Here is a 13,675-nt window from a genome sequence, read left to right as displayed (position 1 = left end):
ACATGTGCATGCGTGACCTTCACTCCTTATATTGTCTATGGGGCTGCTGAAGAAAGCGGAGTATAGCATTTCAATACGTACAGCTTTCCAGAAATATACAGACGTTGCAGAGTTGGTGCAAATCGATTGGCAGGACCCGGTTCAGCATCCATGTGAGTATTCTGTGGCCGCTGAGAAGCCCTGAGAAACCCTTCTTAATTGTCATCATCCCCAACTTTTTTGATGAGCCTGCCTGGCATGACGTTAACGTTGCGGCAAGACGCAGGCCACCGAATCAAAAGAAGAGAGTTGGATGGCGCCAGGTAAGAGGCGGTTTTCAGGACTCCGGTCCTGTTGAGTGGATATTGGACTGTTTCCTATCAATCGATTTACAGTAACTCTTAGATTTAGCATTTCTTAAACTAACACATAAGATATCAGGATGCAGAAAGCTAAACACTTAACACTATGAAAACCATTGAACTATAGTTAGGTGTTGACTGGAGTTACATTTCTCTGCCTTGGGATATCTTGTGGTATGTTTTTTGTTTTAAGAAAGGCTACATCTGAATTTATGAAGAAATCTGTTGAGTAACATGTCAGTTGTGGACTGTAACTTGCCAACCAAGTTCAGGATAGGGATTGTGTATAATTAGTTTCAAGGGAAGCTGTCAGTAAAATGTAATTGTCAGACGCTGCGCAATGTTTATCGCGGCAATTTAGATAATTGGTGACAATTAAAACAAATGGTGATGCATATTGTATAATGCACAGGAGTAATGATTAGTTATTCGGGCAAAAAAATTTCCTTTTAGGAGACAATGTAGATGACAAAGTAACCTTAAAATGATGTGAAAGTTGAAGATTTTCTACAAATATTTCCAGATTCCCAACCAATGTCATGGCGAATATTCATTGAGTATATAAAGTCATAACAGGTAAACAATAACATAAATGTAACCGGGTTATTATATTCTGTATAGAGGTATCGGACTGTTTCCAATATTCAAGGCCCTAGTATGATCTACAGCTGTTTTCTGCAAGCAGAGGAGGAAACCTTCATGAGGCTCTTAAATCTCTCTCCAAAACAAGATTTAGCTGAAGCTGAGATTCGTAAAAAATGATGCACTCCTTACTGTAAATTATACATAATTTATACAGTCAGACTGAAATCCTTTGGGTCCAGCTTCCATCTACAATGCCCACACAGTGATAATAAGTAAGAGGAAGGCTACAATACAGAGCAGCTGCAGAGAAGCTGACTTCTCTCGGAGCCGAGGTAGCAGAATACATACACCATTTCTTCTGTTCTACAAACGGAGGGAGTAAAGAGCTTTCACAGTGTGCGGACGGTCAAGATGAGATCCCATTAATAGAACACAGAATCCTTACTACAGGCCATTAATGTGTTATCTGTGGAGGTCATAACCCAAAACGATCATAGGACACATCCGTCTCGTACCCCTTTTAAGAGATCACGTCTAGAAGAAAACACCGTATGCACAACTGTAGTGGTGCCGAGGTAGGTTCCCAAACCATATATAACGATTAACAAAAACCTGGCACTCAACTTAGTGCTGTGTGGAAAGATTTATTGTAGTACCAGAAAACGTTTCGGTCAATTTAGAACTTCATCAGTTACATGTTGAGTATTAAGTGTAGCTAATGGAGGGCGCCTTATGAGTGTTCCAATATGGCCAATAATTCATGAAATGCTCAGAGGAGTTACGCTCTCCCTGCCATACATTAAGATTTATTTGCCTCTGAGCATTTCATGAATTATTGGCCATATTGGGACACTCATAAGGCGCCCTCCATTAGCTACACTTAATACTCAGCACATAACTGATGAAGGTCTAAATTGACAGAAACGTTTTCTGGTGCTACAATAAATTTTTCCACACAGCACTAAGTTGTGTGACAGGTTTTTGTTATTCCTTTTAAGAGATCAGGCTCAGCTGTAAATAAACTACAAAATGAGATATAGCCACATCATCAGGTGCCTCACAATATTGGCAGGGTAACCAACCATCCAGAAATTCCAGGACAGTCCGTACACATTGGGCACTATTTTTCCATATCGGTAAAAAAAATTGAAGGTGTCCATGATTTTTTTGGAAGCTGAAGAAATGTAAATTATTTTGACTATAATTATCATCATTTTACAGTTTACAGCTAATGAAGCTGATGTCTACATATCACAGTTATGGATTGTACACATTACTTAAAATCATAACGGGTTATTATAGTTTTACAATGTGTCCATAAAAAATGTTTTTTTTTTATAAGCTGTCTAGAAAAATTAAAAAGTCAAGTTGGTAACCTGGAATGTTGGTACTGCAGCAATGATGGTATTCTAGATACTTTGGTCTGGTGTCCCCTTTGACCTACAACACCGGCACATGCCGATGACCTGTAATATACTGTAGGACCTATAATATAGACCATCCATTACATCAAAACAGACCTGTCTGAGAAATTATTGATAATACAATGTCCTAACATATTAGATGAAGTGACTTGTGGGGCTGAACTTCACCATGGATGAACAATGGGATTGGATTATATGTAGTGGTGTTCAAAGCAGCAAGAAAAACTCTAGACAGAAAAAGATAATAATGAAGCATGGATTTAGAAGAATGAATGTCAGTAGGTAGAAGCGGCAGACTGCGCATAAAGAGCAGCATTACCAGTCCTTTACAAATGATTCGCAGACGAGTTTATGGGTTAAGAACAAACATAGAATTCTTGCCATAGAGACGTTATCATCACAACAAGCATGCTGTGAATTTGTCTAGAATCTCATAATAATAGATGGAGATATTGCAACTAGTGATGTAGACATTCACCTATGACTTTAGTCCAAGATATTAATGCTAAATGCTAGGACTCACAAACACTAAAATACCAGGTCCTCGTCTCTGCCGTCAGACCTCGGTTTCGTTCTCCTTTAAAAATTCTCTTTTTAAAGGTTACTTCAGTCATCCTCAACAAACCAGAACATACTTCAATCTTACTAGAAGGTTAGTCACTTACATGAAAGGGATTTCAAGCATATTCACTGCTTGTTTCAAAGCTTTCAATGCAACTGAAAGGTCACGTCTGACCTTAAGGGATACAAACTTGATGGAGCCTTCTCAAATGTAAAATCACTTTTATAATCCATGCGATTTACATGGAACAATGGGAGAAGCTGAAGGGGCTTCCTGCTGGTAGGCAAACAGTGGAGGAGAATAGTCTGGAGGCACGCTCCCTTGTGAATTTTACTTGTGTAAAGTAGCTGGAACATATTACCGGTTAAAGCTATCAGCATAAAATGACCGGCTGCTAAAAATATTGAAATAGATATTATATCTCAAATAAACCGTGTGTAATGTTAAACTCTGGCATTTAAAAGCATTAACAAATGGTAAAATGGTCATAAAATAGCTGCAGTTGTCTCATAAGGATTAGATTGAAATTAACCAAGTATCACGTCTCTCTATGTATCGCAGAAAATAAGTCCGAGTCTGGTGATTTTTATATCCAAATTGTTACAGTGAGTTTGCTTGTAAACTGAGTACAGCACAATCCAGGTCTTCTTCCTTTATATGTCGGCCATTCATAATGCCCTTGCCTATATACAGTGCCTTGTTCTATACTCTAATTCCTTGTTCCATAATAAATACACACATAGATCCAAACTCATGTCACACACAGCATTAGTTTATCAGTAAGTGAATTAAAGGGGTTTTCCTTGGTGACAGTATTGACAACCCAGCAATATCAGATTGGTAGGGGCTCGACTCTCGGTACCCCCATCAATAATCTGTATGAATGGGCTGCATTGCTCAGTCGGGTATAGTGGCATTGTTATTGTGTACATACCACTACTTAGCTTCATGTCATATATATATATATATATATATATATATATATATATATATATATATATATATATATAGATAGATAGAATCAAAGAAACCACTGGGCATGAATCAAAAAAGATTTGGTGATGGGACACTGGTGATAGAATAAAATACCTTTATTGAAAAGTGTGTGACAAAAGTTGGCACTGTGTGCAATAGTGCCTGCACAATTACAATGATGAGATTGAAAAGACGATTAAAAAAGGCAAACTGTGTACAAGATACTCGCGTTGGGGTATGCGCCGCACCTTGAACTGGGTACCACCACTAGACCACCATCAAGTAATGCCTATTGATGTAATTCATACCTACATTTGTGGCCAAAAGTATTGACACCTCTGCAATTCTGTCAGATAAAACTCAGTTTCTTCCTGAAAATGATTGCAAACACAAATTCTTTGTTATTATTATCTTCATTTAATTTGTCTTAAATGAAAAAACACAAAAGAGAATGAAGCAAAAAGCAAAACACTGATCATTTCACACAAAACTCAAAAAATGGGCCGGACAAAAGTATTGGCACCCTCAGCCTAATACTTGGTTGCACAACCTTTAGCCAAAATAACTGCGACCAACCACTTCCGGTAACCATCAATGAGTTTCTTACAATGCTCTGCTGGAATTTTAGACCATTCTTCTTTGGCAAACTGCTCCAGGTCCCTGATATTTGAAGGGTGCCTTCTCCAAACTGCCATTTTTAGATCTCTCCACAGGTGTTCTATGGGATTCAGGTCAGGACTCATTGCTGGCCACCTTAGAAGTCTCCAGTGCTTTCTCTCAAACCACTTTCTAGTGCTTTTTGAAGTGTGTTTTGGGTCATTGTCCTGCTGGAAGACGCAAGACCTCTGAGGGAGACCCAGCTTTCTCACACTGGGCCCTACATTATGCTACAAAATTTGTTCTTAGTCATCAGACTTCATATGCCATGCACACGGTCAAGCAGTCCAGTGCCAGAGGCAGCAAAGCAACCCCAAAACATCAGGGAACCTCCGCCATGTTTGACTGTAGGGACCGTGTTCTTTTCTTTGAATGCCTCTTTTTTTCTCCTGTAAACTCTACGTTGATGCCTTTGCCCAAAAAGCTCTACTTTTGTCTCATCTAACCAGAGAACATTCTTCCAAAACGTTTTAGGCTGTTTCAGGTAAGTTTTGGCAAACTCCATCCTGGCTTTTTTATGTCTCGGGGGAAGAAGTGGGGTCTTCCTGGGTCCCCTACCATACAGTCCCATTTCATTCAGACGCCGACGGATAGTACGGGTTGACACTGTTGTACCCTCGGACTGCAGGGCATCTTGAACTTGTTTGGATGTTAGTCGAGGTCTTTTATCCAACATCCGCACAATCTTGCGTTGAAATCTCTTGTCAATTTTTCTTTTCCATCCACATCTAGGGAGGTTAGCCACGGTGCCATGGACTTTAAACTTCTTGATGACACTGCGCACAGTAGACACAGGAACATTCAGGTCTTTGGAGATGGACTTGTAGCCTTGAGATTGCTCATACTTCCTCACAATTTGGTTTCTCAAGTCCTCTGACAGTTCTTTGGTCTTCTTTCTTTTCTCCATGCTCAATGTGGTACACACAAGGACACAGGACAGAGGTTGAGTCAACTTTAGTCCATGTCAACTGGCTGCAAGTGTGATTTAGTTCTTGCCAACACCTGTTAGGTGCCACAGGTAAGTTACAGGTGCGGTTAATTACACAAATTAGAGAAGCATCACATGATTTTTCGAACAGTGCCAATACTTTTGTCCACCCTCTTTTTTTATGTTTGGTGTGGAATTATATTCAATTTGGCTTTAGGACAATTCTTTTTGTGTTTTTTCATTTAAGACAAATTAAATGAAGATAATAATAACAAAGAATTTGTGTTTGCAATCATTTTCAGGAAGAAACTGAGTATTATCTGACAGAATTGCAGGGGTGTCAATACTTTTGGCCACAACTGGATATCTTCCTTTCCATATGTCTCTCCCCATGATTGCTTCCTATATTATCCAGCAGATTGACTGACGACATCACATAATGGACTAATTTAAGTATATTTGCAGATTTTGTTATATTTAGGCATACCCTTTATAGGAATAGTACCACCTTGCAGTACTCCATAGACTGTACTGTGCATATGCCCTATATGCCTTTAATAATAATAATAATCTTTATTTTTATATAGCGCTAACATATTCCGCAGCGCTTTACAGTTTGCACACATTATCATCACTGTCCCCGATGGGGCTCACAATCTAAATTCCCTATCAGTATGTCTTTGGAATGTGGGAGGAAACCCACACAAACACGGAGAGAACATACAAACTCCTTGCAGATGTTGTCCTTGGTTGGATTCGAACCCAGGACTCCAGCGCTGCAATGCTATCCACTGAGCCACCGTGATGCCTTTAGCATTACTTTGCACCTATATAGACTGTTCAGTATATATGCCCCATATGTCTCTCCTTATGATTATGTTTTACTATTTATTTAATTCAGCTAATTGACTTGGCATTATATCATTGGCTAAATCTATGTATTTTTGCATATTTTTCTATATATAGGCTTACCCGTTATGGGAATAGTGTTACTTTGCACTTTACCTATTAAGCACTTTAAAATCTGATTATTATCATATTTTCTCTGTGGTCCCCCTTTCTTCTGTATTAATTGTATCTTGTACACAGTTTGCCTTTTTTAATCATCTTTTTAATCTCATCATTGCAAATTGTCTCTTCAGGGAGAAAGTTGACTAGAACTCTAGTGCCATCTGGGTGGCACTAGCGTTCTAGTCCTCTTCCTCTCTGAAGAGATAATTTTGCTTATTTCCCAAAAGAGCATTGCAGCTTTAAGTCTCCTCATCTCCGAATGCTAAGCATGTCAATCTCCGCAAGGAGAAACTATACTTCTTGGATATAATCTCATCATTGTAATTGTGCGGGCACTATTGCACACAGTGCCAACTTTTGCCACCCACTTTTCAATAAAGGTGTTTTATTCTATCACCAATGTTCCATCACCAATTCTGTTTTGATCCATACCCAGTGGTTTCTTTGGTTCTTTACATTCCGAATGGTCCGCCATTCACTATCTAGGACGTATATGCTATTATTACTCATGTTAGATGTTTATATATGGATTTCGTTTCCATTTAAGCTGTTACATCCATTTTATCCATATATATATATATATATATATATATATATATATATACAGTCATATGTTAAAGTTTGGGCACCCCTATTAATGTTAACCTTTTTTCTTTATAACAATTTTGGTTTTTGCAACAGCTATTTCAGTTTCATATATCTAATAACTGATGGACTCAGTTATATTTCTGGATTCAAATGAGGTTTATTGTACTAACAGAAAATGTGCAATCTGCATTTAAACAAAATTTAACCAGTGCAAAAGTATGGGCACCCTTATCATTTTCTTGATTTGAACACTCCTAACTACTTTTTACTGACTTCCTGAAACACTAAATTGGTTTTGTAACCTCATTGAGGTTTGAACTTCATAGCCAGGTGTATCAAATCATGAGAAAAGGTATTTAAGGTGGCCACTTGCAAGTAGTTCTCCTATTTGATTCTCCTATGAAGAGTGGCATCATGGGCTCCTCAAAACAACTCTCAAATGATCTGAAAACAAAGATTATTCAACATAGCTTTTCAGGGGAAGGATACAAAAAGTTGTCTCAGAGATTTAACCTGTCAGTTTCCACTGTGAGGAATATAGTAAGGAAATGGAAGAACACAGGTACAGTTCTTGTTAAGCCCAGAAGTGGCAGGCCAAGAAAAATATCAGAAAGGCAGAGAAGAAGAATGGTGAGAACAGTCAAGGACAATCCACAGACCACCTCCAAAGACCTGCAGCATCATCTTGCTGCAGATGGTGTCACTGTGCATCGGTCAACAATACAGCGCACTTTGCACAAGGAGAAGCTGTATGGGAGAGTGATGCGAAAGAAGCCGTTTCTGCAAGCACGCCACAAACAGAGTCGCCTGAGGGATGCAAAAGCACATTTGGACAAGCCAGTTACATTTTGGAAGAAGGTCCTGTGGACTGATGAAACAAAGATTGAGTTGTTTGGTCATACAAAAAGGCGTTATGCATGGAGGCTAAAAAACACAGCATTCCAAGAAAAACACTTGCTACCCACAGTAAAATTTGGTGGAGGTTCCATCATGCTTTGGGCCTGTGTGGCCAATGCCGGCACCGGGAATCTTGTTAAAGTTGAGGGTCGCATGGATTCAACTCAGTATCAGCAGATTCTTGACAATAATGTGCAAGAATCAGTGACGAAGTTGAAGTTACATAGGGGATGGATATTTCAGCAAGACAATTATCCAAAACACCGCTCCAAATCTACTCAGGCTTTCATGCAGAGGAACAATTACAATGTTCTGGAATGGCCATCCCAGTCCCCAGACCTGAATATCATTGAACATCTGTGGGATGATTTGAAGCGGGCTGTCCATGCTCGGCGACCATCAAACTTAACTGAACTGGAATTGTTTTGTTAACAGGAATGGTCACAAATACCTTCATCCAGGATCCAGGAACTCATTAATAGCTACAGGAAGCGACTAGAGGCTGTTATTTTTGCAAAGGGAGGATCTACGAAATATTAATGTCACTTTTATGTTGAGGTGCCCATACTGTTTTCAGATTATTTGAGAGTTGTTTTGAGGAGCCCATGATGCCACTCTTCATAGGCGAATCATATAGGAGAACTACTTGCAAGTGGCCACCTTAAATACCTTTTCTCATGATTTGATACACCTGGCTATGAAGTTCAAAGCTCAATGAGGTTACAAAACCAATTTAGTGCTTCAGGAAGTCAGTAAAAAGTAGTTAGGAGTGCTCAAATCAAGAAAATGATAAGGGTGCCCATACTTTTGCACCGGTCAAATTTTGTTTAAATGCAGATTGCACATTTTCTGTTAGTACAATAAACCTCATTTGAATCCAGAAATATAACTGAGTCCATCAGTTATTAGATATATGAAACTGAAATAGCTGTTGCAAAAACCAAAATTGTTATAAAGAAAAAAGGTTAACATTAATAGGGGTGCCCAAACTTTAACATATGACTGTATATCCTAGTGGCTGTTCTGGGTATTGTAGTATTTTCCCATTCATTTTAATAGGACACTGTTGCAATCTCCAGCACATCGGCTCCTAGTTACTGCTTGAGGGAAGGCTCCATCTCAACTTAAAAAAACCTGTCATGTCTCTGAAAAGTCAGAAACCACTCCCTGTACAATTTAGAACATGAATCTAGTTTCCCAATAATATTTTTTTTTTACCAGAGACAATAGTTGTTGTTATTGAAAAAATAAACTTCTTATGGTGTCCACGGTATATGCAATGACCCTGATTAGTCCATGGCGGGGTTCTTTCTTCATGCAGAGTGGTCCAGCTTTACATGCTATGATCATACTCTCCCCCGTGTGACATCTTCCTGGTGAGCTGCGCCATCTTATCTGTGATAAGGAAGGAAGTTCATCACGAGTGTGCGCGAGACTTCAAGAAAAAGGGAAGACACAGCAAGTCACATATAAGTCAATTACACCTGGTGGGAAAGGGTGGTTACACCATGTAAAGCCGGACTCTGTGGAGAAAGGCCTATCCTGGACTAGTCAGGTAAATTTGCAACTGCCAACGAAGAACATTAAAATCTATTTTTCTTATCACTACTAAACATAGATGTAAAAATCTATTCACAATAGGCCTTAAGCACCCAAACACTTTATATGGCGCTTCAGTTGGCATCTATCTCCCCGACTTTCCCATACACAGAAGGGTTCGCTCTGCCGAGTGCTCTTGTGTTCTCTATGACAGAACCGCTACCAGATTCCCCTGAAGGTGGCTTATCTCCTGGAGAACAAAAGGATCTTTAGTATGAAATTGGACATGCCGGATCGCTATCTTCCCCCAGAGTTATACACAATGGTTTTACATTTAATAGAATTGAAGAGTTAAAGTGGCAGCAAGGTACACAAAAGTAAAGTGCAGAAATAAATTATATCAACACCTATGGTGGCCATTTCATATCTACTTAAAGTAATGTATTTTGGGGCTAAAAATCATTTTTGGAATTGGGTTTGTATAAAACGTTTGCACCATTTGCTTTCTATAGTTGCAGTGTTGCACTGTTTTCTGCTTGCTGCAGAATGAGTTATCTGAAAGGCTGTAAGGAGGAAGACCAGGCTGTAAGTACCTGTATTGAACCAGGTACTACTGAGGCTGCATCCCCTGTTTCCTGGGGGAAGGAATAGGTGACTGGACAGGCCCCATGACCCAGAAAGAGGGGGCGTGTTTAGAGGGGGAACTCTCCTGGAAACTGAGGGAGAAAGAACGGGAAGCAGCAGAGAAGCCCCCATCGTCAGTGTGCGAGCAGAAGGGCAGACAGCGCGCTCCGCATCTGACCCGCCGGCACTGCGACAGACTGCAGCAGACAGACCCGGTGGCCTAGAGGGAGACTTGGCGGGAACAGACAGCGTGCAGCAGGGACAAGGGAGTGCTCCGGCCCTGGAGCATCCGTACAGTGCAGACCCATGCTCAAGCACCGCCACCGCTGACAGAGACTGTGAGGAGAGATATGCAGTGAGCCCGTTGGTCACTACGGAGCAAGGTGTTGAAAATTTCGGGCCATTGAGTACTGTGTGCGTGCTGCCAGAGAGAGATCGGGTGCAAGACTACCATCTGCGCCCTGATTCACCAAGGTATATCTGCCGGGCCATGTCGGGCTCAGACAGTGCCGTGGCCCACGCTCCTCTGGCCACATCAGTATTTGGACTAGTGGCCCAGTGGAAGGTACCGGACACCGACCACTGCCGCCAGAAGACAGACCACCATTACCAGCAGGACCTTCTTGAACAAGCACCGTGCCAGCTATTGTCAGCGCTACTGGCTTTCAAGGAGCATCTACAGTCATAGAAACCTCTAACACAATAAGTGTAAAACAGAACTGCAGTTACATTGTTCATTATCTCTGCATATTATTTACACCTGAACTGTTTTATGCCCCTGCTAACCATTTACCTCCCTGCGTTGAGTATTCCCTGTTAAGTAAAGTTGTTAACCCTTGCTCTGCTTTCTGTCTGTCACTGCATCCCGCAACCTGCTTACAAAGCCATCAGTGATCTCGCTCTAACAGGAGAGATTATAACTGTTATCTTCCTTCTTCTGAGCTCCTCTCAGTAGACCATATGAAAAACTAAACTTTAAAATTATAAATTAGCTGGGAAGAGCTTAGAATAACATAGATAAGAGATTATTAAAAAGATAAGATTATAATTTCTCCCGCCAATACAAGCTCACTGACAGATTGACAGATAACTCATTCTGCAACCAGGAATAAACAGTGCCACACAGAGGCTACAGAAGGCAAAAGGTGCAAAATGAGAATGAAACACAATTACAAAAATGATTTTTAGTAAAATACATGCATTTTTGTATAAATAATGGCTCCAAAGGTGTTTATATCCTTTAAACACTTAGTGATTGACTTTGTGTAGCATTGTCCCATTCAGATAAGACTTATCAGTAGGTCTTCATTTAGTACTTATAATTTAATTCCTATTTAATCATTCACACATTTAGTTACAACATTGGAACAAAATGCTGATATATGAATGAATTCATCTGATTTCGCGCCACACTTACAAGCAGTGGACAACTGTCCGACCTTCTCCTCCATTGTATTCTTCTTGCCACTTGTCTACTTGGCGAATGAGCTTTAGAAAAGACCTTTTTGATACTGGAGTGTCTCTATACATTGGCCAGCCCAGGAACTGGAACTGCTGAACCATTCTGTAACCATCCTGAGGCTGAAATCAGATGAGGAAGCCAATCAGACATCATATTATACTTCTTATGATTGATAGCACATGGAGGGCATTTGTGAAAAGTGTTTTGTGAGATTATAGAATGAGAATGAAAACATCCAACACAATATCCTCAAACAATAGGAATCCAGCATTTCTAGATCCTGCCACAATCAGAATTCTTACTAGTAATAACAAGTACTCGTATTAGATACAATACAATAGTGAGATAAAAGTGGAAATTCAGATGATTTTCCAACTGGGACCTATATTTCTTGTGATGTTAAAGGGAACCTGTCACCAGGTTTATCCAATATGAAGAAGGTCCAGCACTTGTAAGCCCTCTGTTATAGTATTCTAGAATGCAGTATACTGTATATGCCCTGAATTGCTCTGCATAACGTAAAAAAAGAGCTTCTATTATACTCCCCTAGGGGCGGTCTGGTTCAGTGGGCGTCTCTGGTCCTGATCCGGCACCTCCTCTCTTCTTATGATCGCCGTCCTCCTTCTTGCTTCGTGTGTATGGCGCACAGTATGTCATCCATACAGTGTCCTCCATCATGCTCCTGCGCAGGCGTACTTCTCTCCCTTGGCAGGACAGAGACATATGCCTATGAAGGAGTGCAATGGAAGACACTGTGGATGATGTAGGATGTGTTATCCATAAGCAGCAAGGAAATGGATGATGGTGACTGTACAATGGGAGGATGCACCGGAACAACATGTCAGACTGGACCACATTGTGTTATGCAGAGTGCATTGGAGACATATACAGTGCCTTGCGAAAGTATTCGGCCCCCTGGAACTTTTCAAACTTTTCCCACAATATCATGCTTCAAACATAAAGATACCAAATGTTAATTTTTGGTGAAGAATCAACTACTAGTGGGACACAGTTGTGAAGTTGAACAAAATCTATTGGTTATTTTAAATTTTTGTGGAAATACAAAAACTGAAAAGTGGGGCGTGCAATATTATTGGGCCCCTTTAATGTAATAATTTGTGGCGCCACCTTTTGCTGTGATTACAGCTGCAAGTCGCTTGGGGTATGTCTCTATCAGTTTTGTACATCGAGTGACTGAAATTATTGCCCATTCTTCCTTGGCAAACAGCTCGAGCTCAGTGAGATTTGATGGTGATCATTTGTGAACAGCAGTTTCCAGCTCTTTCCACAGATTCTCGATTGGATTCAGGTCTGGACTTTGACTTGGCCATTCTAACACCTGGATATGTTTATTTGTGAACCATTCCACTGTAGATTTTGCTTTATGTTTGGGATCATTGTCTTGTTGGAAGACAAGTCTCCGTCCCAGTCTCAGATCTTTTGCAGACTCCAACAGGTTTTCTTCAAGAATAGTCCTGTATTTGGCTCCATCCATCTTCCCATCAATTTTAACCATCTTCCCTGTCCCTGCTGAACAAAAGCAGGCCCAATCCATGATGCTGCCACCACCATGTTTGACAGTGGGGATGGTGTGTTCAGGGTGATGAGCTGTGTTGCCTTTACGCCAAACATATCATTTGGTATTGTTGCCAAAAAGTTTCATTTTGGTTTCATCTGACCAGAGCACCATCTTCCACATGTTTGGTGTGTCTCCCAGGTGGCTTGTTGCAAACTTTAAAAGACACGTTTTATGGATATCTTTGAGAAATGGCTTTAGTCTTGCCACTCTTCCATAAAGGCCAGATTTGTGCAGTGTACGACTGATTGTTGTCCTATGGACAGACTGTCCCACCTCAGCTGTAGATCTCTGCAGTTCATCCAGAGTGATCATGGGCCTCTTGGCTGCATCTCTCATCAGTCTTCTCCTTGTTTGAGATGAAAGTTTAGAGGGACGGCCGGATCTTGGTAGAGTTGCAGTGCTATGATACTCCTTCCATTTCAATATGATCGCTTGCACAGTGCTCCTTGGGATGTTTAAAGTTTCGGAAATCATTTTATATCCAAATCCGGCTTTAAACTTCG

General features: G+C 40.4%; 1 protein-coding gene across 5 annotated transcripts in view; it reads right to left on the bottom strand.

Annotated features, from left to right (window-relative positions):
* PTPRM (protein tyrosine phosphatase receptor type M) overlaps window positions 1–13,675 on the bottom strand; it is a 929,698-nt gene that overhangs the window by 21,005 nt on the left and 895,018 nt on the right. For all 5 annotated transcript variants that reach the window (XM_073550942.1, XM_073550938.1, XM_073550940.1 and 2 more), the window contains one exon: window positions 11,549–11,712. In XM_073550942.1, the coding sequence (XP_073407043.1) occupies window positions 11,549–11,712 (164 nt within the window). The remainder of the gene's footprint in view (window positions 1–11,548; window positions 11,713–13,675) is intronic.

This window comes from Dendrobates tinctorius, unplaced genomic scaffold, assembly GCF_039654945.1.
Source record: "Dendrobates tinctorius isolate UK_male_01 unplaced genomic scaffold, ASM3965494v1 ptg000171l, whole genome shotgun sequence".
NCBI classification, from domain to species: Eukaryota; Metazoa; Chordata; class Amphibia; order Anura; family Dendrobatidae; genus Dendrobates; species Dendrobates tinctorius.
This window is presented reverse-complemented; position numbering and strand designations above follow the sequence as displayed.